We start from the raw sequence: 25,611 nt of genomic DNA, 5'->3' as shown, positions 1-25,611 counted from the left end.
AAAAAAAAAATATCTCATACACTTTGTAGAAGGGCTTTACTGGAACTCCCTGAAGAAAATCATCCCAAGTTCTTTTGAAAGTAATTAATGAATTAAGTATCCCAGTCAAAATTCATCTGTACCTATTTCCTAAAATCTCTAGTAAGTGCTACTTGGAAAAACCTCCTTTTAGTTACAACACTTGTTATGGGAATTGCCCTATCACTAAAGTTCAATCAACTCTTTCACCTGGTCCCTGGTCCAGTTCTTCTCAGTGGAAAACAGAATACGAAAGCAGAACACTTTGTAACTTTCTACATTTTCATAGTTAAAAAAAGAACAAAGGTCAATCAGTAAGAACAGCGGACAATCAAAAAACAATCTTAATCTTGTATTTCACATTTCCCAAAATCTGACCACCACCGACTTTTCCAGCTCTTTCCACTGCTCTAGACGCAAATGCTTCCTTCACACCAGGCCAGCGTAGGCACTAGTAAGCCGTTCTCACTTCCTGTAACACTGCTTATGATGAACTTTCCCTTCCAATTCAATTCCTCCCTCACCAAGGCTCGCCTGTCTTTATCTTCCATGAAGCTTTTTCTAAACCAATTATTTGAGTTCAGCAACTGCTCTTCACTATCCCAGAGCACATGCTATTTAATTAAATCGTCTACCATACATATATTGTCCTATGCCATTTATTATTTTTTTTTCATTATCTTCTCCCTCTGGCTAAACTATAAGCACCTTGAGGCAGGGCTGCCTCTTTCTAATTTATTTATTTATTTATTTTACATCCCAACCACAGTTTCCCCTCCCCACCTCCCAGTCACTATCCCCCTCTTCCAATCCACTCCTCTGTTTCTCTTCAGAAAAGGGCAGGCCTCACATGGATACCAACCAGCCCTATGCAGGGCTGTTTCTTATATTTCATTATTAAAACCTTCACTAGTGTATATGCAAAGTATAAGTCTGCTATTAATAAGCTAAAGAATGAAAAAGGCTTTGATACAGTACTGTTCTATAACTGGTATAAAAAAAAAAACCTAGATTCTATTTCTCTAACAAGATGGCCCCTCCCCAAAATGTATGCCAAACAATATTAACAGAACTTACCCTAGATCATAAGTTATCAGGTTACAAAGTAGACTTTGAAAAATTGCTGGGGTAGCACCTACAAAAGACAAGCTGACACCATTCCGCTGCCTTGCATGAGCATTCATGACTACTAAAGGACATATACTAGAATGCTCACTTACCAGCTGGGCAACCGTGAGGACTTGCCAAACTTTTTTCTTTTATTTGTTTTTGTTTTTTTTCAAGATAGCATTTCTCTGTGTAGCCTTGGCTGTCGTGGACTCACTTTGTAGACCAGGCTGGCCTTGAACTCTCAGAGATCCACGTGCACCACTGCACCCACCTGCCTAACCTTTCTTTACCTCCTTTTTCTTATTAGAAAATTGGTGATTGAAAGAGTACTACTTCTTCAGAGCAGAGTGGTTTTAGGGCTGCCTGGAACACTTTGAGGTCTGACTCCTACTCTGACGTAATATTGTTACTTCTGCAGGAAGCAGAGGTGAGATGACAAAGTCCTTACAAAAATGAGTCTAGACATCCCAGAATCTTCCAGAAACAAAACAAAACAAACAAACAAAAAAACCACAGCTGCTCCATCTGCACGGACGGCCACCTAATAGGTCCAAGCACCACAGAGTGTGGGCGCAGCTTCTGCAGGCCCTGTCCCTGTCTTTCCTGGGAAGAAACCCAAACTGTCTGTTCGTGTTTATGCAGTAGACGGTCACAGCAGTGAGTCTTCAAAACCGGTATTCCTGTGAAGAATTCATGAACTGCTGAAAAAGCCTGTCTCAGGCAATGCCTGCTCATGGAGGGACACACTAATGTAAGACAAGAAGACAAAGATAATTTTCAATAAAGATGAAAAGAACATACTGTTTGCTCTACTCCAACTCTAAGGAGCACAAGGCTCAGACAATGTCCCATTAAAGTGGCTATGGGACAGCTTCCAAACCAAGTGGAATCTCATGGGACAACGTCCAAGACAACTAGAGAAGTCTAATGGGAGAAGAAGGAAAACAAACTGATGGATTTGGAGAGTCCCTTCAACAGTTTAACAATCACACGATGCTGTTTGACAATGTGAAGAGCTTGATGTTTAGATATGACCATGAAAATAAATCATTATATTCTGATAGGCTTTGGGAATATGGGTAGCCCAAGGCTTCGTTTTCAGGAAAGACTGCTAAAAGGCGAATGTGACTGTTAGGACTACACCCTAGAAGCCTGATGGGATTCTAAGATAAGATAGAACCTGACGGTTGGGGAGATAGCTCGGTGGGTGAAGTGTCTGGCACTCAAGCACCCACTTAAAAAGCCAGGCATGGACATCTGTCAACTCAGACCGGGGAGCACACTGGTCTTTGGCTTAGCCTAGCTGGAAAAGTAAACTCTAGGTTTAGTGAAAAGCCTCTTTTCTACAAACAAGATGGAAGGTAGTATAGAATATTTGTGCTGCATGCCTGAAGCCCTGGGTTCAAGCCCCAGTACTATCAAATAAATAAATAAGAAGAGGCGCATTGAGGAGGCCACTCGATGCCAGCCTCTGTCATGCGCACAGGCAGAGAATCAGAGGACGCATTTTTTTTCTTTTCTGGGAAAGGCAGGATAATAACCAGTCTCCTTCACCTTCCTAACATTTCCTTCCTATATGGAGCCCCCCAGGATAGGGTGCTGTAGTCTTTAATTTTGAGATTGGAAGAGCCAGTTTGTTTAATGCTGCAATCACTACCTCACATTGGCCAACCTACTTGCTCCTTCAATTTCCCTGTCACTCTTAAAGTTCATCCTCCAACACTGGTCACACATTATAAAAACCTGTTTGCCTGCAGATACGGAGAGCCATATCTGAAGGAACCTACCCAGTTACAGTAAACCAGTAATACTGTATTGTCTTTTTGTACTTTAATGTAATTTCATTATTACTAAATAATGAAGAGTTTGGGTTTTACAGAGTAAAACTTGTCCTAAAACAACATGCAGCACATAATAAAAACTCAACATGTTATACCCTCAAATAGTTGCAATCTGGCCAGATAAGTAAATATTTCATATTAATAAATCTTGCTATCTAAAAATATACTTCCAAACATGATCCCTCTAAGATGATTAAAACCCAGAGCAATAACAGATTTTTTTCTATCAGAGGAGCTACAAAACTAGCTAATAATTTCCTATAAAGTATGAGTTTTTATTTAAAATGCAATTTTATAATAAATAAAATAGAAAAAAATCCTCTAAAACTATTTTAAGTCTGAAGTCTAAGATGGTACACAGGAGATCACAGTCCACAACCACACGGCACATAGCCTTGCCCTTTCCTTTTGAGCCCTAGGCCTCTCTTCTCAACTTCCTGTGGTTCCTTAACCACTGGTCTGATTTCATGTTCACAGGCCCACAATCTCAATCTACTAGCGCATCTGCCTTCTTTCCGTAGTCTCTTATCAAGCTGGGCTACACAATGCCCTGCCTCTGCCAGCAGATGTCATCATCCCACATGAATTAATAAACTCCAAACATGCTTCTCTCTTAAAAGACTTCAGGCTTAGTGGGCACACTCCGCAATGCCACTGCAGTACAAAGCAGTCAAGGAAAACAGATGAACAGTAGGTTCTAACAAAACCTTAGCTATAAAATAAAATGAGGACTGTTTCTAAAAACATAACTGGCTGTACGGTACTGACCGTAATTAAGACTGATACTGTCCAACAGGAACTTAATATAAGCAATACATGTAATTTAAAATTTTAAGTAGTCACACAGAAAAGTTTAAAAGATGACTTACTTTTCATGTAGTCAGAGTTGGGGCTGCAGCTCAGTAGTATAGGTCTTGCCTAGCATGTTAAAGGCCCTGAGTTTAATCCCCAACACCACAAAAAATAAATATGTAGATGTAGCGAAATTATTAGTATTTCAGTGTATAATGCCCAGAACTAAAACCCTTTTATATTAAATCTTCAAAACCCAGCATATATTTTACATAAAGTATACATCAGACCAGATGCTAAACTTAAATCAGAAATATTTCATCTCTATTTAGACTGAATATAATTTATAGTTGTACATTTACATACAGAAAGCATTCCAAAAGTCTTAAATTTTTATAATTGAATCAAATATCAGTTTTCAAATTTATTAAACTAATTAAAATCTCAGCCTAGGGGTTGGAAAATAGCTCAGTCAGTAAAGTACTTTCCACTCAAGCACAAGAGCCTGAGTTTGGATCCCAGAACCTTGCAAGACCTGACAAGCAGACGGGGAGGCAGGGACAGATGCATCCATGATACTCACTGGCCCAGTCAAATCAAGAAGCATCAGGCTCAGGGAGAGACAATGTCTCAAAAAATACAGGGAAGGAGTGAAAAAGGAAACAAACACACACTCAGCCCAGCCTGCACTAGTCATGTTTCAAGGGGTCAGTAGGCACATTCGGGCTAGAGTCTATCCTCTTGAACAACATAGATGAATAGGGCAGGATGACTGGTCTCAAAGATGGAAAGATTGAAAGAAGCTGTTTTTCTAGCCTTCTTAACTTATGATCATAGGGAACAATAATGTCCTGTCTTTGCACCTCCATTGTCTGGGCTTTTTTGCTTGCATCTTGATCTCTTAGATTGTCTTAAATGATTTGTTTAACTTTATCCCCTGTGCAAAATGTAAGCATGCCCTGAAGTATTGATTGCCTGACATTTCCGGTCCATCTGAAAAGGACTCCATTTAGGACTGTTTTGTGCTTTAGGTCTTTCAAAGACAATATTCTCAAAGCTTGTTTTAAAATATTTTCTGAATCACTACATTTAATTTTGCAAGGTTAACCATAAAAGAATAAAACACATGGCTTTGATACATTCCATGTCAACCACTGGCAGGCTTTTATTGTCATATACCCTAACTGCACCAACAAGTTTATTCTTTAACAGAATATAGACAAGCAAGTTAATTAAAAAATAATTATTATATATATGTATGAACCCAAAATGAAACCAGTTTGTGATTAGCCATGAAAACAAGGGATATGCCATGCAGAGTCGCCAACACCTTTAATCCTCATACTGGGGAGGCAGAGGCAGGCATATCTCTAACATGTTTAAGGCCAGTCTGGTCTACATAATAAGTTCCAGGCCAGCCAAGGGCTACACAGTGTCTCAAAACTCCAACCAACCAACAAACTAGGATAGGATAGGCAGGCTGACTCTATAAAATGTATTCCCTAATGTCATTCAGTGTGAAAATTTTCTACTATAAACCCAGGAAAAAAAACTTTGTACCCTGCTTTTTAAAGTAAGTGATAGGTAACAAAATGACTATCTGGTAATAAGAAGCTGACTCAAAAAAAAAAAAAAAAAGGCTCAGGCATACACCTAAACCAAATACAATAAAAATCAAAAACAACTGCATAATCCTGATTAAAAGTCATCTTTACAGCTGTAGAGATATCTCAGTCAATAAAGAGCTTTCTGCCCAAGCATGCAGACCTGAGGTCACATCCTCCATACTCCTGTAACGTTCAGCAAAGTGAGTGGTACATGCCTGCACGCCCAGGGCTGAAGAGGCAGAAGGCAGAATCTTAGTTTGTTGGCCAACCACTCAAGCAGGAGTGGTGAGCTTCAGTTCAGTGAGGAGACCTTTATTGCAGGATATTTGATCCCATTCCGAACTCGAAAATTGTGACCTGTAAAACCCTGACTCTTGTTTGGTGTGGTTGAGCCCTAACAGACACCTTTAATCCAAGAATTTTCTGTGTATTGTAAACCTGTGATTATGGTATGGTTCCTAGCACACACCTTTAAAACAAAAGCTTTCTGTACACTGGACTTAATAAAGTTAACCTTAGGTCAAGAAGCAGAGCAAGAAACCAGCTGACAGGGATTAAGAAGAAAGTTAAAGGATATTTAAGACAACATGGAGAAGTATAAAAAGCTATTTATAGCTCCAGCTCTGCTCTAGCTTAGGCTTCAGCTCCTCAGATCCCTGGCTTTTTGGGCTTTGAGCAAGCAAACCTTTGGCTTTGGGTTTTTTGCCTTTTCCTCCTGGGCTGTCAGTTGAGCTAGTGAACCCTCTGGGTTTTTTCCATCCAGACCTGAGCTGAGAAGGAAGGTCAGCTGGGCACTTTCTCTGCCTCTCTGAGCTAGCAGGTTTTCACCCCAGCATCTGGCTCCTGAGTCTTTGGTAAAAAGAACCGTTGAGATTTTCATCGTTGTTTACTTTGTCTCAACAAACAGTGGAGAGTGATTGAGGAAGACACAAGGCATTGACCCCTGGTGTGTGCACACGTGCAAGTGAAGGCACAGGCCCATGCACACACCTACAGGCACTCATGCACTCACACATGCACACGTGAAAACACTTTAAGAAAATACAGGGGAAAATGCTTACTTACATAATTCTTTTCGAATCACTGAAGGAGCATGTTTTTCAGGTCTTTTTATTTTAGATCTGCATTTTCTGCCTTCTAAAGGTTTAGCATTGCATCTGTTTTCTGAACATACTATTTCTGAGCCTGTTGATAATAAAAAGAAAGTTCTGTAAACATTAAAAGGCACTAGTTTATTGATAAAAAGATGATCAGCAAAAAACTTTAAGAAAGAAAACCTGAATCTTCGTTTTTCAAAATGTCCCGTAGCAAAGACGCACAGCCGTCAAGTCCCTGCACGGTTTCTGTCTGTAGGAAGAGAGTCACGTAGAGATAAAATACGCCACACCACTACAAAGGCTTTTCTTTCTAAGCAACGTATTATTGGTAGACCCATGTCTTAAAGCAACAGCCTACATATTTCCTTGACCTTTGCACTGAAGTCTCATTTCATAGCCTTTACCTGAGATCTAATGAAAACAGTATATTGTATCTACTCACTTTAACCTTACCTGATTTTCCGAATCAGAATGAACAGGACAGGCAGGATCTGCATTAAAATGTGCTGTTTTTCTTATGTGGGTCCTACAGAACAAAAGTTGATATCCTTAAAAAAAAAAAAATCACAAGTACTTTTTTTCTCAAAATATGTAAGTAGTCATTTCCTTTCCAGCAAAGACTGGAAAAGCAAGCTCATCTATCTGCATGTGATGTAGACAGGACACTGTGGAGATCATGGAGACTACTAACACTACCCGCTTACTGGGTTGGCATGACCTGGGCAGTGATGCAATATTCTGAGAATGTCTTTTGCACTCTAAGAGACTGGAACTTTCGCTGGTCCTCACAGCCGAAGTGAGTAATACACACAGAAGTCACACAAGCCTGAGGCGGCTAACCCACTGTGTACTCACTCCAACTGTTTATTTAACCTGCCTTTAAGAGACGAATGGAACAACCAATCTTACTTGCCTTGGATTTTCACGTCCTCAAATTCTGCAACCTAAGCCAATGCACAGCTGCAAGCTTAAGTTCTTCCACGTGCCCAACCCAGACAGTGCATGTGTATTATTTGCTAACGACAGCAAATGATGAAGGTGAAAGCATGGTCCTAAAATCTACCACGTGAAGGCTGAAAGTAACCATTGTAGATATTTGCTAGTGAACAGTGTTTGCTGCCTGGGTCAGCTGGAGTGACACAATGCCTTGTAGAACTCTGTTAAAGATTTCTGTAAAGTATCCCATACCTTCCCCCGATGATGCTTCTAGCGTGATAAATGCAGAGTGCAGTCCTCTGTATTTATACCCAGACTCAGACACATAGGGAGAGAAGAGACGCACACAGATACAGACATATTCACAGGACAGCCTCCAGGCAGACAGATTCGGACCCATAAAACAGAGAGGATGGAAGGAAACACGAAGTAGAGGATTCAAATCTGGACTCACTTTTGGATGTCTAGGGGAAGTGCTTTTCTTTCCTTAATGTGACACTGATGAGCTACTGGTGACTTGGACTCAATTACTAATGGGTTATAATCTGCTCAATACCTAACTACTTGTGGAGGCAGAATCCACTAATTTTTTGGGAGGTCAGCATAATACAGTCAAGCCCTAAGACCTGAAAATGTATCTAAGATTTCCTGAACTTAGGAACTTTGAAAAGTACTCACCCTTTCTTTACATTTGTTAACTTAGATCCGGGGTGCCTTCCTGAAGATATCACCTACAATATAATATATTATTTTACGGTAGGTAATTATTATTTCATTAGACAGCCATCCTGACATCCCTGAAATAGCATCGTGAATTTTTTTTCCCCATACAGCCAAACTGAAACATTTCCATGCCCCTGCAACCACTTTTCTAATTTCCAAAAATCTGACTACTTTAGAAAGCATTTCTAAATGGACTATCTGTCCTTCTATGACTAGTATAGTATTTTAACCATCATTCATACTGTAGCATCAACCAAAACTTCCTTTCTTTTATGAGGCTGAGTATTCCATTCTATGTATGTAGCATGCTACTTACTCTTTATAAATGAGACGTATCTTAAAAATCCACAATTATAATTTAACTTCTATACAAGAAATTTGTTTTTACATGCAATGTGTGGAAAATAACATGTGTATTTGCTTCTTTCATCTATTTCATACATCTGTAAAGAAAACTGCCGTATTATTTTAAGCCAAAAGGACCTATTACCATTATATTTGGACTATACTCAATCCTTGACATGGTCTAACATCTCCAAATCCTCTGATACATGTAATTCAAGAAAAAGACAAAGGGGTTGGGAAGGCAACAAGCACTCAGAGGAAGAATGCTTGTCCAGCACACACAGAGCCAGGGCAAGAGCTCTGTGAGTAAACTGTAGCTCAAGCATGAGCTCAGAGCCCGGCATCTACATATAAGCCAGACTTGAGGACCTGCATGTAACCCCAGCAACAGAATGAAGGCTGGAGAACCCAGACCCTGGGGAATCAACAGGCAGCCAGTCTAGCCAGAACAGTGGAAAGCTCTAGGTTCAGTGAGAAATCCTGTGGAGAGTATTAGTGGAAGCCAAGCAATCCCTGACCTCCATCCACACATGCAGAGGTTAACGCGCCCATCCACACACACTGAAAAATCAATTCTCTTCATATGAACTTTCCTTGTAACTGGTTATTACCTTCTAACTTTTTAGAAGGATGGACAAAACTAGCACATTAAAAACTCTGCCTTTATGTACATCTCATTCTTTTTAAACGCAAATAAGACTTTTAAGTCTGCATTTTAAAGCTAATACAGGTTGGACAGCTTTTATGTAGAAAATTTTGTCACTTGCTTTACATATACTCAACATCTTGAAATCTCTGTAAGAAAGCTGTCTTCAGGCAGGAAAACTGGGTATCTGGGGAAGCAGATAAGAGAGGTTTCCACAGGGAAGCTTTCTATCACACACCTCTTATATCATAATAACTGTATCTGGTAAATATAATCTCCACTCAAAATAAAATGTTAAGACATCAAAGCCCCTAATCTTCCCCTCATTCCACTCTTAGATGCAGTTTCATTCAGGTCTTCACATGTTTACACATTTCCAAGAGACCTTTAAACAGTTATTATCAAATTTCCTGAGGTTATTTACTATTCTCTATTAGGATACACACACACACACACACACACACACACACACACACACACACAATTTACATGTATATATAATGTAACCGAGAATAATGTGATTGAGAATGTGAATTGGTAAGAGTGAGACTTCTTGAGATACCTTGGGATCTGATGGAGAGTCATGAATTTACAGTATCATACAAAAAAAATGTTTTGCCTGATGCATATATATCTCAAGTAGCTAAAGGGCATAATTTCTTGTCTACCTACTTCAAAATAAGTCGAGATCATAATATTCCTTAATGTTTCTTAAGAATAAAATTCCCTAATATAGACATAAAAATTGAGAACTTTAGCATTATACTCTACTCTATATAAACCTGATTCCCAATTTTGTCCTTTACTGGGGGGAAAAAAACCAAAAATCTAGTCTATGTTCAATCCAGGATCACATGGTACACTTAACTGCTATGGTTCTTAAATCTCCCTTAATCTGGAATAGTTCCTTGGGCTGTCAATATCTTCTATAGCTTTGACATACTTTAAAAGTAAAGGCTAATTATTTTGCATAATGGATTTCTGAATATTTAGATTACCTGTTTGTTCATGATTGGATGCATTTCTGGTACAAATTCAGGAAGAGATATGTCATTTTCAACACCAGTAAGCAAATGATATTAGTTGTCCTGTTACCGGTGATAAACTGATTTAAGATGGTGTCTGCCAAGATTTCCACCACTGACATTACTATTTTTGTCTGACATGATGGTGCACTTTAATTTCAGCACTTGGGAGGCAGAGGCAGGCAGATTCTGTGAGTTCAAGGTCAGCCTGGGGTCTGCAAAGCAAGGTCTAGGACAGCCAGGATTGTTACACAGAGAATGCCTGTCTCAAACAAAACAAACAAACAAAGAAAAATATTTTTACCCTGACACTTTGTGGAAATCCTTAAACTTTCTCTCAGTAGTCTGAACATCTATTGATGGTTCCTGTTTAAGTCAATGGTTTATCAAAAGGTGACTTATTTAGCTACACAATTCCTTCTACATTTACTAGCTGATTTCAACTAATAAGTAGAATTAGGGAAGGAGGTTTCTGTAGAGGAATTTTAATTCAGAACATGGCTGCTCTGGCAATGGATCACATCCAAAAACCTAGGTCTGTGTGATCTGGCTGGAATACAGACCCACCACATACTTTTAATTCATAACAATGTAGATAAGGTTAATTGGTAGAAGGAAGCAGCCATGTTTGAAAGGGAAGTCTAGCTGAGCAGACAAAATATTGAGTCAGAGAAAGAGATGACAGCATGAGTGAGAGAAAGGATAAGCCCATTAGAGGTATATGACTATAATTTCTTAACCCATTCACTCAGATATTTAGGTTGTTTCTGTGTCTTGGCTATTGTGAGTAATTTGACAATGAAAGAAAACACAAACAGCTCTTCAAAGTCTTGATTTCAGTTCTTTTGAATAGATACCCAGTAATGGAGCTGGCTGGGTCATATCAGGTCCACTTTAAAGAGTTTGGTTTCGAGACAGGGTCTCACTGTTATTCAAGCTGGCCTCAAACTCATGATCCTCCTGCCTCAAGTTCCTAAGTACTAGGACTACAGTTGTATACTGCTATGCTTGGAAACTTCATCCAATTTTCCATAGCAGCTATACTATTTATATTCCCACTGGGACTGTACAATAGTATCAACTTCTCAATACCCTCACTGAGACTTATTTTGTGTTAGAAAATAGCTCATGGCTTTAATTTCCATTTCTTTGATGATTAGAGCATACTGTCACGTACATATTGACAATATGCAACCATTCAAAAAAGAAGTCTCAAGCCAGGTCTTGAAAAAAGAGTGCAAAATACATATTAGCAGGAAAGACATTACAGGTACGTTGATAAATGATGGAAAACAAAACAAAACCCCATATGTACTATATGCCAAGTGTTTTTTAAATCTCCAAGACAGAGATGGAATATCCTAGCAGTAGACCAGCCCCATGTCCAACATGAATTTGATGAAGATTACAAGATATGGAAGGTTGGCTGACGCACACCCAATAAAGATGTGAGGGTGTCAAAGATTCCAGAAGCGGTTCTTGACCTGATGGCTAGATGGAATGATCAGGCCCACCACAACCATGTGAAAAGGCATGAAAGGACAGCGCAGAGCACCCAGGCCCCTGCAGGGCCAAAACTAGTTTAGCTGTAAAGGACCTGAGTGGATGCAGATAGGGGCGGGGGCCGAGGAGGATCCAAAATGGTTGTTCCAAACCAAAGACTAGGTACCTTGAAAATGGGTTCCCCAGTCGTATTTTGGGCAGTTACCAGAGAACATTAATGGTCACGCATTTGAGAACGGGAGGGCTGGTACAGACACTGATTGGGAGACTTCAGCAGCAGAGACGGGAGATCAGTTAATAGAAGCCTGGGTGGAAGCGCCGCAAAGCTGAAGGTTTAACTACGTGAAGTCACTGCACCGGCGGTAAACGCTGGGGTTCCCATCCGGAGGCTGACACCAGACCCTGCGCTCTGGAAGCCCAGGACCGACGCCCGCACGAAGCACTCATCCGGGGACGTTCTCACCACTTCGGGAGCGCCGCGGTTTTCTGCGTTCATCCTTTCCAGCACCTTCCTAAATCCCCCTGGCCCCTCGCCACCCGACCGTGGACTCCTCGGTCCTCAGCCCTCACCTGGCCCGGCCGAGTTCCGGACCTGACCATCTCTCTCAGCCTCAGAACCGACCAGACGCGGGGAAACGAAGCCCTGAGGAAAAAAGAATTAACCGCCGAGACGTCCGGACCGCCCTTGTCCCGCCCCCTGAGCTTCCGCTTCCGGGAAGGAGCCCGCGGAACTCCGCGCCTCGGAGCCTCCTGGGCGCTAAGGCTTTTTTTTTTTTTTTTCCTTTCGTGTCCGGACCCTGGCGCCCTGGGTGTACCAAGAGACTCCGCGTTCCACATTTCGTCACCCGCGTGCGGAGAGTGGGAGAAGCCAACAGACTCCACGCCCGGGGCCGGGCGGGGCGGGCCCGGGAACGGAGGCTCTGAACCACGTTCAACACCCTGAGGGACAATAGCACCTTGGGAACGAGGTTCAGCCAGCGCCAGGGGAAGGGCCTGGGGTAGGAGAGGTCGGCCGGACTTCAGTAGTGACTTGAAGCTTTGGGTGCTGTTTTAAATTTATTTGCTATTGATAGCCACTAAGGAACCAGACCTCGGTATCATCATCTGGTGATCTTGATGACATTTTAAGACTCATTCGCTGTTGTGTCTCTGCTGAACAGTGTTCAACAGTTGGGACTTGGGGTTTAGTAAGTGCGTGGTTTGGTTGTGGACCTCTTCTGCTGAGATAATCGCTGTTGACAGAGAAATAGCGGTATTTTTACCACTGACAGCTGCACTAAATAGAGAATGGGGTTTGAGACACTGTGTCTGGGGTTGTTAGAGATGACTTAGTGGATAAGAGCACTTCCTGTTCGTGCAGAAGGCCTGGGTAAGGGTACCCACAGCCAGTGGATCACAACCACGTGACTCCAGTTTCAGAAGACCTAGTCCTCTCTTCAGCCTCCCCAGGCACCAGGCATGCAAGTGGTATACATATATACATACATATGTACTCACACATACATTCTAAAAAGGATGTTTGCACACACACACAAACACACACGTTTGAGACATTATCTCTTACCACATAACTTTGCCTGGCTTTAAACTTACTTTGTAGACCATGCTGTCCTGGAACTCACAAAGATCCTCCTCCATCTGCCTGCCTAGGGCTGGATTAAGGTATGTGCCATCACATCCCACTTAAATAATTCTTTTTCTTTTGAATGCGTTAAAAAGGAGCTGGAGAGATGACTCACCAGTTAAGAGCACTAGTTGCTTTTGTAGTTGCTTTTGTTCAATTCCTAGCACCAGCAAGGCAGCTCACAACTATCTATAACTTCGGTTCCAGGAAATCTAATGTTCTTTTCTGGTCTGTGAGGTCACTAGGCCCTATGTAGCGTGTAGTTCACAGATATACACAAAAAGAAAACACCTATACACGTAAAACACGTGTATACACAAGAATAATATATATTTAAATTAAATATATAAATAAAAAGTATACGTAACTAAAACCATATATACATATTCTACAAGTAAAATATTTCTACCTATATATTACACATGCCTACTAGAGGAATTTTTAGGAAATTAGTATTTGTTATGTCAGCCTGTTTCTCAGGATACCTATGAATGCTGACCAAAACAAATGTTAATCTTTTTGGTTTGGTTTGGTTTTGGTTTTTGTCTTTTTATTAATTATTTATTATAATTTATTCACTTTGTATCCTGTCTGTGGCCTTCTCCCTCTTCTCCTATTCCTCTTCCCTAATCCAGTGATAGGGAAGGTCCTCCTCCCCTTCCCTCTGACCCTAGCCTATCAGGTCTCATTAGGACTGGCTGCATTGTCTTCCTCTGTGGCCTGGCAAGGCTGCACCCCTCAGGGGGAGGTGATCAGAGAGCCTGCCACTGAGTTTATGTCAGAGACAGTCCCTGTTCCCCTTACTAGGGAACCCACTTGGAGACTGATTCTATAGGCTACATCTGAGCAGGTCCTCTCCATGCATGGCCCTTGTTTGGGTTATCAGTCTCTGCAGGGACCCCAGGGCCCAGTTTTTTGTTTTTAGCTCTGCTGGTCTCCTTTTGGAGCTCCTGTCCAAGTTTTTCTATCTCCCACTTTCATAAAATTCCAAGCACTCTGCCCAAAGTTTGGCTATGAGTCTTAGCCTCTGCTTCAATACCTCAATCAGTAGAGTCTTTCAGAGGCCCTCTGTGGTAGGCTCCTGTCCTGTTCCCTCTCCTGCTTCTGATGTCTATTGCATTTGCTCTTTTTGCACAAGTATTGAACATCTTCCCTAGGGTCTTCTTTGTTGTTTAGCTTCTTTAGGACTATAGATTTTAGTATGTTTATCCTATATTATGTGTCTAATATCCACTTATGAGTGAGTATATACCATGTGTGCCTTTCAGCTTCTGGGTTACCTCACTCAAGATGATCTTTTCTAGTTCCCACCATTTGCCTGCAAATTTCATGATTTCCTTATTTTTAATATCTGAGCAGTATTCCATTTTGTCATTGTACTACAATTTCTGTATCCATTCCTCAGCTGAGGGACATCTGGGTTGTTTCCGGATTCTGACTATTATGAATAAAGCTGCTATAAACATGGTTGAGCAAATGTCCCTGTTGTGTACTTGAGCATATTTTGGATATATGCCTAGGAGTGCTATAGCTGGATCTTGAGGTAGCACTATTTCTAATTTTCTGAGAAAGTGCCACATTGATTTCCAAAGTGGTTTACAAGTTTACATTCTCACCAGTAATGGAGGGGGCTTCCCCTTTCTCCATATCCTCTCTAGCATGTGTTGTCACTTGAGTTTTTTAACTTAGCCATTTTGATGGGTGTAATGTGAAATCTCAGGGTAGTTTTGATTTGCATCTCCTTGATGACTAAGGACGTTGATCATTTCTTTAAGTGTTTCTCTGACATGTGATATTCCTTTATTGAGGATTCTGTTTAGCTCTGTACCCCATTTTTAAACTGGATTACTTGGTTTGTTGGTGTTTAACTTCTTGAGTTCTTTATATATTCTAGACATTAATCCTTTGTCAGATATAGGGTTGGTGAAGAATCTTTCCCAATCTGTAGACTGTCACTTTGTTTTGATGACTGTGTCCTTTGCTTTACAGAAGCTTTTCAGTTTCATGAGGTCTCATTTACTGATTGTTGATCTTAGAGCCTGTGCTGTTGGTAGTCTGTTCAGGAAGTTGTCTCCTGTGCCAATGATTTCCAAGCTCTTCCTCACTTTTTCTTGTAACAGGTTCAGTGTGTCTGGTTTTATGTTGAGGTCTTTGATTGACTTGGACTTTAGTTTTGTGCAGGGTGATAAATATTAATCTATTTGCATTTTACAAATGTTAATCTTATTAAAAGCGATAAGGTGAAGGTTTCGCAATTACTTTTTTTAGTAGCTCTATTGGGGTTCTCCAGTGTGAAGTTTATAGATGGCAACCTTATGCCTCAATTTCAAAAGTCTAATAACCCTGAAACTCCTTTCTTCCTTCACTTCTCTAGTAGGCATTCACCTGAAATTACAGACGTTTCTCTTCCTTTTTCTTTTTAATTGTGTGTGTGTGTGTGTATGGCTTTGTGCACATGAGTGCAATGCCTGCAGAGTCCAGAGGAGGGCATTGGATCCCATTGAGGGCACAGAGGTCCTTGTTCTAGCTAGGAAAACCAGGAATGTTAATCGCAGGTGTCTCCTCAGTGGAGGAGATAAAAAACAAATATTGGCATTCTGTCTAGAAAGCTGAGAGTGGTTTTTGTTAATGACCTGGTGACCTTTCTGCTCTCTGTGGAGGCAGACCTCACTCAAATCCCCCAGGATAATTATCCCAGACTCTTCCTCCCTACACTGTTACTCATCCTTAAGGGAGATGTCACGTGTACGTTATGGCCTGCTGACCTCCGTGCTATGGGTCAGAGACCACACTAGAGTCTAGGCCTTTTAGCTGTAGAACCACCCTCATGGTCACCTGTGCTTTGTGAAAGAGTTTCCATGTAGGCACACCGTAAGCTTTATTGTGCACTTGGAATTGGACTGATTGATTGAACTGATTATTGCCTGGAAACTTTTCCCCAAATTGTACTGTGTTTTAGATATGCTGACAATGAACTCCTGGCATTAGACTCCCTGAAGTCTAGTCCAGATAGATGAAGTGAATCTGCACTGTGTTTTCTTTTTCTTTCTTTCTTTCTTTCTTTCTTTCTTTCTTTCTTTCTTCCTTCCTTCTTTCTTTTTTTTTTTTTTTTTCCGGGACAGGGTCTCCCCGTGTAGCCTTGGCTGTCCTGGACTCTCTTTGTAGACCATGCTGGCCTCCAATTCAAAGAGTTTCACCTGCCTTTTCCTCCCTGAGTGCTGGGATTACAAGCTCTCCCCCAGCTGGCTGAGTTTTCATTTTTATCTCTTTGCTTCCCCCATAGGAATTCGGCAGGGATTCCCTCAGGATTTCCTGGAGTCAGAGTAAAAAGTGGTTGCAAACCTCCTGATGTCAGTGCTGGGAATTGAACTCAGGTCTTCTGAAAGAGCGGGAAATGCTCTTAATCACTATGGCATCTGTCCAACCCCACATATGTTTTTCTTAATTTGATTTTCTTACAGAGTTTTCTTAATGAGCTCATACTTAGTTTTTGAATATATGTAAGAAGAGGGAAAAAAGTCTTCTATAATCCATATGATTCTTTTTTTAGATTTATTTATTTATTATTTCTACAGTATATAGTATTCTGCCTGCATGAGTGCCTATAAGCCAGAAAGAGGGCACCAGATCACTGTATGGATGGTTGTGAGCCACCATGTGGTTGCTGGGACCTTTGGAAAAACAGCAAGTGCTCTTAACCTCTGAGGCATCTCTCCAGCCCCCTCCATATGATTCTTTGGTGCATTTCTTTCCAGACTTTTTCTACTTGAATATTTATCCATAAATACACTTTAGGTATGTATTACCATGTTCTCTTAGTATCATCTTAGCATTTCCCTATTAATACACAATTATAAAATGGCTGTATGGTGTTTTATTATTCTTTCCTCTTGCTCTTTCTATTTTGGCTTGTTACTTGATATTATAAATAAATCAGTAGGTGAGGTATGAAAGTGAATTTGGAAAGGGTAGAGGAATACTTTTCTTTCAGGTTTCATGTTTTGGTTTTAAATTTTTTTAACTCTTTAATAATTTAACAGATGTATAAAATATATTATTTTCTAAATTTTATTTTGTGTGCATTGGTGCTTAGCCTGCATGTGTGTCTTTGTGAGGGTTTCAGATCTTGGAGTTACAGACAGCTATGAGCTGCCATGTGGGTGCTGGGATTTGAACCTGGGTCTTCTAAAAGAGCAGCCAGTGCTCTTAACTGCTGAGCCATCTCTCCAGCCCCCAAATGTATATAATATATTTTGATCATATCTATCTGCCACTTTCCCTTCCAACTCTCCCAGGATTTTCTCCAAACACATCCCAACTTTGTCACATATTGAGATATATAGATACCCCAACTGAGCCTGATTAGTGCTGTCTTCAAATACATAGAAGTAGGGTCATCTGTCAGAACATAGGCAACCTCTCAGTGGCCATGCCAACAAAGAAGAAAGGGTTGCCCTCTCCCAGCAGCCATCAACTCTCAATTGCTTCTCAGCTAGAGGTGGGGCCTTCATGAGCCCAAAGTTTTTCCACAGTGGAACCTTGACTGGTTTGGTCTTGTTCGGCTGTTATGAGTTCCTATCATGTCCAAACCACACTTTTATACCTTCTCTTCCATGGTATTCCCTGGGCATGGAGAGTAACGGAGAGGGACTAATATAGATGCCACATTTAGGGCATACTGTGTTTATCAGAGTGGCCATCTGTGAGCTCATATATTAGAAACCCTTTGATCAGTTATGAGTCTTACCATTAACCACTGCAAAAAGAAGCCTCTCTGACTAAAGTGGAGAAGATCACAGATCTATGGGAATAAACATAAGTATTCAGAAGGATTTGACAACATAACCATTTAGCAAAACAAGAGTTGATTCCCCTCAAAGAGCCTGTGAGCTTCTCAGCCATGAACTTTTCACCAGGTTTACGGTGACAAGTTTGGATCCCCTCCTGCACAGCAGGCCTCAAATCTAATTAGAAAGCGGTGGGCTATTCCCATTACAGTCATGACACCATTGCGCCAGTGAGCACATCTTGCTGGCAGGTCAAGAGAGAGAAGTGTTTCAAAAATACAGAAAGCATAATGCCGCGTGAAAGAGACTAGACAAGGCCCTGCACCTAAGTACAGATGTGAAGAATGAAGATGTGAGGGTCCAGCTGTGAAGTCCTCAGAGGTTAAGGATTCAGTTTACTATTCCTGAAGGCAAAGATGATGTGGAAAGGTTTCTGCAGGATGCTGTGGAACGAATGAAGTTCACAATCTCGGCAGGGGCAGTGTAACGCAGGGGTCTTCTGACTGTAGCACCTAGCCAAATCCTGTCAGTTGCTGAGTTTTTGCTTTTTTGTTCATTTCTTTCTTTGTGGCAGAGTGGTGTGTGTGTGTGTATGTATGTGAGGGAGGGTTGAAAGACACAATCCCGAAGACCAAAATCCTGAATGTTGAAATTCTGAAATCCCAAATTGTAATTCCGATTAGGAGAGGGGGAAAGGGCAATGTGAGGGAGGAATGCACACTTGGGGTTGTGCGCAGGATAATTGTATCGTTTCTGGTGAAATAAATAAGGAGAAACTTGTGAGGCATCGCTTTGGGCTATCCTTGAGGGAGTTCCCAGAGGAGCTCAGTATGTGTGTCTGAGAGAGGGCGGGAAAAGCCCGCCCTCAATATTGGCAGGCTTCATCCAGTGCTGGAGCCCTCAGGATTAGGTCTCCAATCATCCACAGCTGCTTTCCTGCTGCAGTAGAAGAACCGAGTGTAGCAAAAGAGACTCCATATGCTTCAAAGCTTCAACTCTTCCCTACCTCAATCTTCATGCTATACGAAGTGTTTAGGGGATGGGAGAGGCAAGCATGGATGTGAGTCCTTCCCCTCCACTTCCAATTTCTGCCCTTCTTTCCTTGGGAACTGACCTGTAAGGATGACATCACTCAGAATTGTCCTTCAGCTTCAGGCCTTGTTTAGTCAACAGGAGTAACCAGCCATGGACAGGAGAGGAGTGAGGTTGAGAAGTTTCTCCATTCAATACCATCTAACTGGCACCCTGGATTTCTGCAAATATGGGTCCCTTCAGTTCTCTCGAGGCTCTAATAAAATATTGTCTCCCTTTGCCCCTTTGATCTTAAGAGTGATAATGGTTTGTTAGTCCCTGAGTTTCTGTATGGCTCCATTTGTCCCTGGCTCTGTAAAGCTTCTTCTGTTTAAAGACTGGGATATCTTGTGTTCCTATCTGGAAAAGACTGATAGGAAGTCTATGTTCAGTAGGAGAGCATTGAGAAGGATGGGGAAGAGGCCTAACTGGTGAGGCAGGGTGGAAAGGACACATTTGAAAGAGCGTAGGAGGTAAAATGGCCAGGACTTGGGGATGGATTGGGGAAAGCAAGAGATGTATATTTTCTTTGGCCCTGTCTTGTGTGTTTTATGCTGGGATAATTGACAATAAGGAAGCCTAGAGACTCATTTTCCCCCAGGCGTTTTCATTGTGGAAGAATGCCAAATAGGATGTTTCTGGGGCCATGTTGAATTACGAAGAGCCTCGGAGTCATTCAAAGAAGGACTGAATCAGCCACTGGTAGGGATTTTAACCTGGAACTTGGTGAAGGTGCGGACTGAGATGTCTCTTTCATCTGCGAGCTTCTGTGTCTTCTCTCAGCTTAGCTCAAGAAAAGCTTCCCTTCCATCTCTCCCCTGTTCCTGAATACGAGATTGTGTGCCCCAGGCTAAGATGGAATAGCACCAAGTCTCATCCTCATAATCTGTGGCTGGTTTAGCATCTGTGAACACAAAGACTTTGCCTTAATCACTGCAAATCTCTGTTGTCTAGCATGTAGTGGACATTTAAAAATCAGTAAATACATTAGCCAGTTTTGGGGGGGACTCCTATGGTAAACTGGGGCTGCCAGCTACTTGACTGCCCAGGATTCAGGGCCACCCAGAGCTAGTCCTGGGAGCCTGACAAGGAAGTTTTAGTTCTACTAATTTGGGTGTGTGGTTCTACTTTGTCTACTCAGTCTTTTTATAACTCAGCACATTGAACCAATGACTTCCCAAACGGCTCATCCCTGAAGGGCATAAGTCTATGTTCATGTTTGACCATGTTCCAAGAGAAAACTAAAGTTGTGTGTATATGAAGGTCTGAATTTAAAACACGGGTTTAAAGCCAGACGTAAGGGCCAAAAGCAAGAGGCTCTGCATAATGTCACTTGCTGGGTGCGTGGGGAGCTCAGTTGGGCTTGGAAGGATTTGAGAGCTCTTCTGTTGCCTTTCCCCCACGACATTTGGTGCTTTCTGGAACTACTTGCAACCAAAAGGTGTTTCGCCTTCACAACTCTGAGACTCACTAGAAGCTTTGTAAGTTTCTTTTCCCCCCCTCAGGAAAAAAATGCTAATGTGTACGTTTATGCAACATGTTCCAGTGGAATATCATCGGGGGTGCTCAGGAGCCACTCCAAGAATTTCAGGCTAAGAGTCTTGTAACGTAATTCAAAACCAGCCGTCCAGACTCGAGAGTCCAGCTCCTGCTCACCAAGGTGATCCTGGAAGTCATTAACTAACTGGGAGTGGTAAGAGGAGAACCTCCCCTCCCCCCCCAATTGAACAGCATCCAGGAGATGACAGCCGTAAAATACAGGGAAACAGAATGAGGCCATGTTTTTGCATTTCCTACCAAAGATTTAAATGTATCTGCAGCTTTCACTTTAATCAAATTAGCTTAATTTAAGGGGGAGGGGCAAAGAAGGGCCCACTTCTTTTTTCTTTTTAAAATCCCGAGTTTATTGCTTCCTGAATTTTTTTTTTCTTTTCTTTCTTTCTAAGGGAGAAGCACCCATCATCCACTCTGAGGATCTCCGCTTGGCAGCTTAAGCCAGCATCATGTTAGGATTCAGAAATTGCTGAGTGTGAAAGGAAAGCCCAAGGGATGGGTCTGACAAGGATACTGGCAGCAGGGATCAAGAGTTTCCTTGGAATGATCTCAACATAAGCAGTCTGGGTGGGGGGTGGGGGGAGGGGACCGGCTGCCAAGTCATGTGTGAATTTTAATACATCTCCTTGTCAGTCACACCTTGTCCGGCAGCCTCCGGGGACTTGCATGGAGAAGCAGTAATAGTGATTAAATATTAAAACTTCATTTTAAAAAATTTCTATAAAGCCTAGTGTAGATGGTGGCTGCTTATTGCGCACACCTGTGATGCCCTCTGCCTGAGCGCTGTTTCCTGCCACAAAAGGAGCAAACCTGGACAAACCCACACAGAGAAAGGGAAGCCCTTTGACCAGTGGCTCTCAGCTTGTGGGCAGTGGCTCCCTTGGGAGCATTTCGGGGTACCCTGCATATCAAATGTTTACGTTATGATTCATAACACTAGCAAAATTACAGTTATGAAGTAGCAATGAAATAGTTTTATGGACAGAGTTAATAAAATGTAACTGATAAAAAAAAATAATAAAATTAAAAAAAAAAATAGTTTTATGGTTGGGGGGGACACCACAGCATGAGGGACTGTATTAAGGGGTAGGAGCATTAGGAAGGTTTAGAACCATTGGTTTAGACGACAATAGATAGTTGTCTGCTGAGGAAGCTCCCCTTGACAATGGTGGACAAAGAGCTTCTTCATGCTCCAGACCGGGATAACTGCATATGTTCTACACTGTCTCTGAGAGGTCCCCAGCAGAACTAGGATCCAAGGCTCGTAGGCTAGACAATACCCTTTGTTACTGGTGTTCTTTCCACAGTGTTCTTGCTGTTTCCTTCTCATACTTCCTAAGATTGTCTTCCTTGTAAACTACTCTGCCCTTAAACCCAGAGGTATCTCAGAATCCTTTCTAGCCAAGTCCTTTATAAGCATATAAGCAAGACAGTATCATCTTGTCACATGGACCTGGATTCAAATAGTTTCTCAGTGACATTGAAAAACATACTTGTTCTAAGACAGTTTCTTCGAACATAAAATGAGATAATGACACAGATTTCATTTGCTTCAAAGGAAAATTTGAGAATGTACTTAAAAATGTTTCCTATATTGGGCAGAGTGCAGGGGATGATCTTATGAAAGAAGGGGGAGATAGAAAGACCTGGAGGGGACAGGAGCTTCACAAGGAGAGAAACAGAACCAAAAAATCTGGGCACAGGAGTCTTTTCTGAGACTGATACTCCAACCAAGGAAATAACATAGAACCCCTGCACAGATGTAGCCCATGGCAGCTCAGTGTCCAAGTGGGTTCCCTAGTAATAGGAACAGGGACTGTCTGACATGAACTCAATGGCTGGCTCTTTGATCACATCCCCCTGAGGGGGTAGCAGCCTTACCAGGCCACAGAGGAAGACAATTCAGCCAGTCCTGATGAGACCTGAGAGGCTTGGGTCAGAGGGAAGAGAAAGAGGACCTCCCTATCAGTGGACTGGGGGAGGAAGGGTGCTATTGGGAAAGGACAAGGGAAGGAGCTACAGCTTGGATACAAAGTGAATAAACTGTAATAAAGAAATAAATTTTAAACTGTTTCTGATAGTCTTTTATATATACATGGTAAATGCTGAGTAAATATTGGTTATGCTTATTGTATTCAAACTTTTATGTTACCAAATCCTTGAGAAAAGCAACTTGGAAGGAAAGATGGTATCTTGGCTGACAGTTTCTGCTTATCAGAGTGGGGAGAGAGTGACAGAGTAGAGCAGCTCAATCACAGAAACCAGAAAGCAGATGAAAATGGGAGCACAGAGGCCACAGCAAGTTATGTCCCAAGCACAGCCCCCATGGCCTACTTCTTCCATCTGTATGCCATTGCCATCTTTCACTTCGCACAATCTATATTATGCTATATCATGAATCTGTCAAGGGGTTATTTTTAAAATTAAAATTTATTTTATAGTTATTTACTTTATATCCTGATTGTAGCTCCCCTCCCTTGTCTCCTCCTGGTCCCACCCTCCTCTATCCCCCTGCCCTAGTCCTCAGAAAGTGGAAGACCTCCTTCCCTACCATCTGACCCCATCCTACCAAGTCTCATTAGGACTACCTGCATCCTCTTCCTCTGTGTCCTGGCAAGGTCACCCCACCAGTGGGAAGTGATCAAAGAGCTGGCAACTGAGATCATGTCAGAGACTGCCCCTTCTTTCCTTACTCGGGAACCCATATGGAGACTGAGCTGCCTGTTGGCTACCTCTGAGTAGGGGGTCTGTGTCTTCTCCATGCATGGTCCTTGGTTGGTGCATCAGTCTCTGCAGGCCCTTCAAGGGGTTAACTGATTAGGTAAGAGCCCCCAGGATCCAATCACTAACCAAAAGTCTGTCAATTGGTAACCAATCCCTTAGTGATATAAGCCTGTGGTTAGAATTTCACAATCAACCCATAACAATCATTAACATGACACTTACTGTTGATATGGTATGGCTGCTTGAACGATAAATGTCCCCATCAGGTTCACATATTTAAACAGTTGGTCCCTAGTTGGTGGTTCTGTTTGGGGAAGTTATTGGTGGGGGAAGAGGGGTGCATTCTTGCTAGAAGGACACCAGTGGGACCAGCTTCCTTAAGTTGCTCTTGGTCATGGGGATTTATTAGCACAACAGGAACTTGACTAATACATATGGCATGGCACTGGAGGCCAAAGCTGTTTGCCATCCTTGGGGTGAATGCTGACTGTGACTGATTCCTGATTGGGCAGATTTGTTGGAGGACATGATTCTGGTGAGTACTGTTGGCTTAGGAAAAAAAAAAAAAGTGGAGAAGAGGATCATCCCCGGGTAAATGATCTGTCACACAGGGTTGAAGACCTGAATAGGGGTACCTAGAATCCACACAAAGCTGGATGCAGCTGCACACATTTGTGATCTGTGTTTCTACAGAGAAATGGGAGCGGGAGATGGGGGCATGCTTCGGTTTGCTTGGTTTCCCCTCTGCTTAGCAGAGGGTCTCTGTGTGCCTGCTCTGTATGTTCACCCCTTGTGTCTCATTCTCGTTGTTCCTGTCTGTTTCCGTTTGCAGCGTCTGAGGTTTCTTTGCTGCTATCTGTTGCACTTGAGATTTTCTTGCCTTTTAATTATCTAACTGGCAGATACAGCCAACCTGATCAAGACCTCTAGACTGTAACAAAACCAGGTGGGAGGGAGGACTGATGTGCCAGGTTGTCCCCTAACTTCCCACATTCTCACACTCAAGGGGACACACACACACACACACACACACACACACACACACTTTTTTTTTAAAAAGAGCAACAATGCAACCGTAATGTTGCCAATCCCTTTCTCTCAACTGATAAATACAGTGCCATTGGTAACTTCCCTTCTGTATACTAATCCACACACTTGAATGGTAAAACTTCTGTCTTAATCTAGTTTCGTGCTGGGGCTTGTGAGGCTCAGTTTCTGATTCTGGTCTGTTTCCCCAAGTGGGTAAAGACCCGCCTTCTCTTAATGTTTGTGAACTTGTTACTTGAGTTTTAGTCAGGAAGGCAATCAGCATTAGCTTGTGTCCACCCCTCACCTCCCTCAACCTATTCATTTTTTATTCTTTGGTAAAGAAAATCCCTCAGGAGTATGTCACAAGGACTTGCTCTCATATAGGGGAAGATCCTGGGAGGGATGTATCACATACACAATGTTTCACAAGAATTGGTTGAGATGAATCTCTTGAAATACCAATTTCTGAAGCATCCTATTAATCTTTCTCAGGGTCCCTTAAAGTGACTTACAGTCGTATCTGTCTTTCTTAGGGTCCCTTAAAGTGACTTACAGTCGTATCTCAGTGGTGGTAGCATGAAGCTTTCTAAGGTAGGAACTGAAGATACAATTTAGCTACAAATACAAAGAAGCCCCCTTAGTTTCTGCCTAGAATTAACCAGTCTGACAAAATCAAATAATCAATCCTGCCAATTTTTGTTATTCATCTGAAATTCAAACTCAAACTCAGCCTGGCGTTGTGACTTTTAACTCTAAACTTTTTTTTTTCAAGATGGGATTTCTCTGTGTAGCCTTGGCTATCCTGGAACTCGATCTGTAGACCAGGCTGACCTCAAACTCACAGAGATCCTCCTGCCTCTGCTTTCTGAGCGCTGGGATTAGAGGCGTGCATCACCAGCACCAGACACCTGTCAATAAACATCGATAGGTAAAAGTAAGTGAATGGATACATGAAGAATGTAGCACCAACAGAAAGAGAAGTGGATGAGCAAGAGCTTGGCGACCGCGATCCTGTGTGAATTACACCCAGCAATCACAGAGCACCATCGCTGTCAGTCAGCATTCTACCTTTTAAAATCCAATCTGGCTTTGACTCGAGGTGTGTTTTATAGCCAGATGGTCAGCTGATTTTTCGCCACATGCAAGTGTATCGTCCCAACAATTTTATATCCAAGTTAC

General features: G+C 41.9%; 1 protein-coding gene across 1 annotated transcript in view; it reads right to left on the bottom strand.

The window, feature by feature from the left end:
• Ccdc14 (coiled-coil domain containing 14) overlaps positions 1 to 12,322 on the bottom strand; it is a 33,201-nt gene extending 20,879 nt beyond the window's left edge. Inside the window, exons 1-5 of the mRNA XM_021634646.2 lie at positions 12,214 to 12,322; positions 8,080 to 8,132; positions 6,919 to 6,991; positions 6,646 to 6,715; positions 6,434 to 6,553 (exon numbers count right to left, since the gene is read on the bottom strand). Coding sequence (XP_021490321.2) covers positions 6,434 to 6,553; positions 6,646 to 6,715; positions 6,919 to 6,991; positions 8,080 to 8,132; positions 12,214 to 12,243 — 346 coding nt within the window. The 5' untranslated portion in view covers positions 12,244 to 12,322. The remainder of the gene's footprint in view (positions 1 to 6,433; positions 6,554 to 6,645; positions 6,716 to 6,918; positions 6,992 to 8,079; positions 8,133 to 12,213) is intronic.
• Between the last annotated feature and the right edge of the window lie 13,289 nt (positions 12,323 to 25,611).

The sequence above is a fragment of the Meriones unguiculatus genome, chromosome 17 (genome assembly GCF_030254825.1).
Source record: "Meriones unguiculatus strain TT.TT164.6M chromosome 17, Bangor_MerUng_6.1, whole genome shotgun sequence".
Taxonomy (NCBI): domain Eukaryota; kingdom Metazoa; phylum Chordata; class Mammalia; order Rodentia; family Muridae; genus Meriones; species Meriones unguiculatus.
This window is presented reverse-complemented; position numbering and strand designations above follow the sequence as displayed.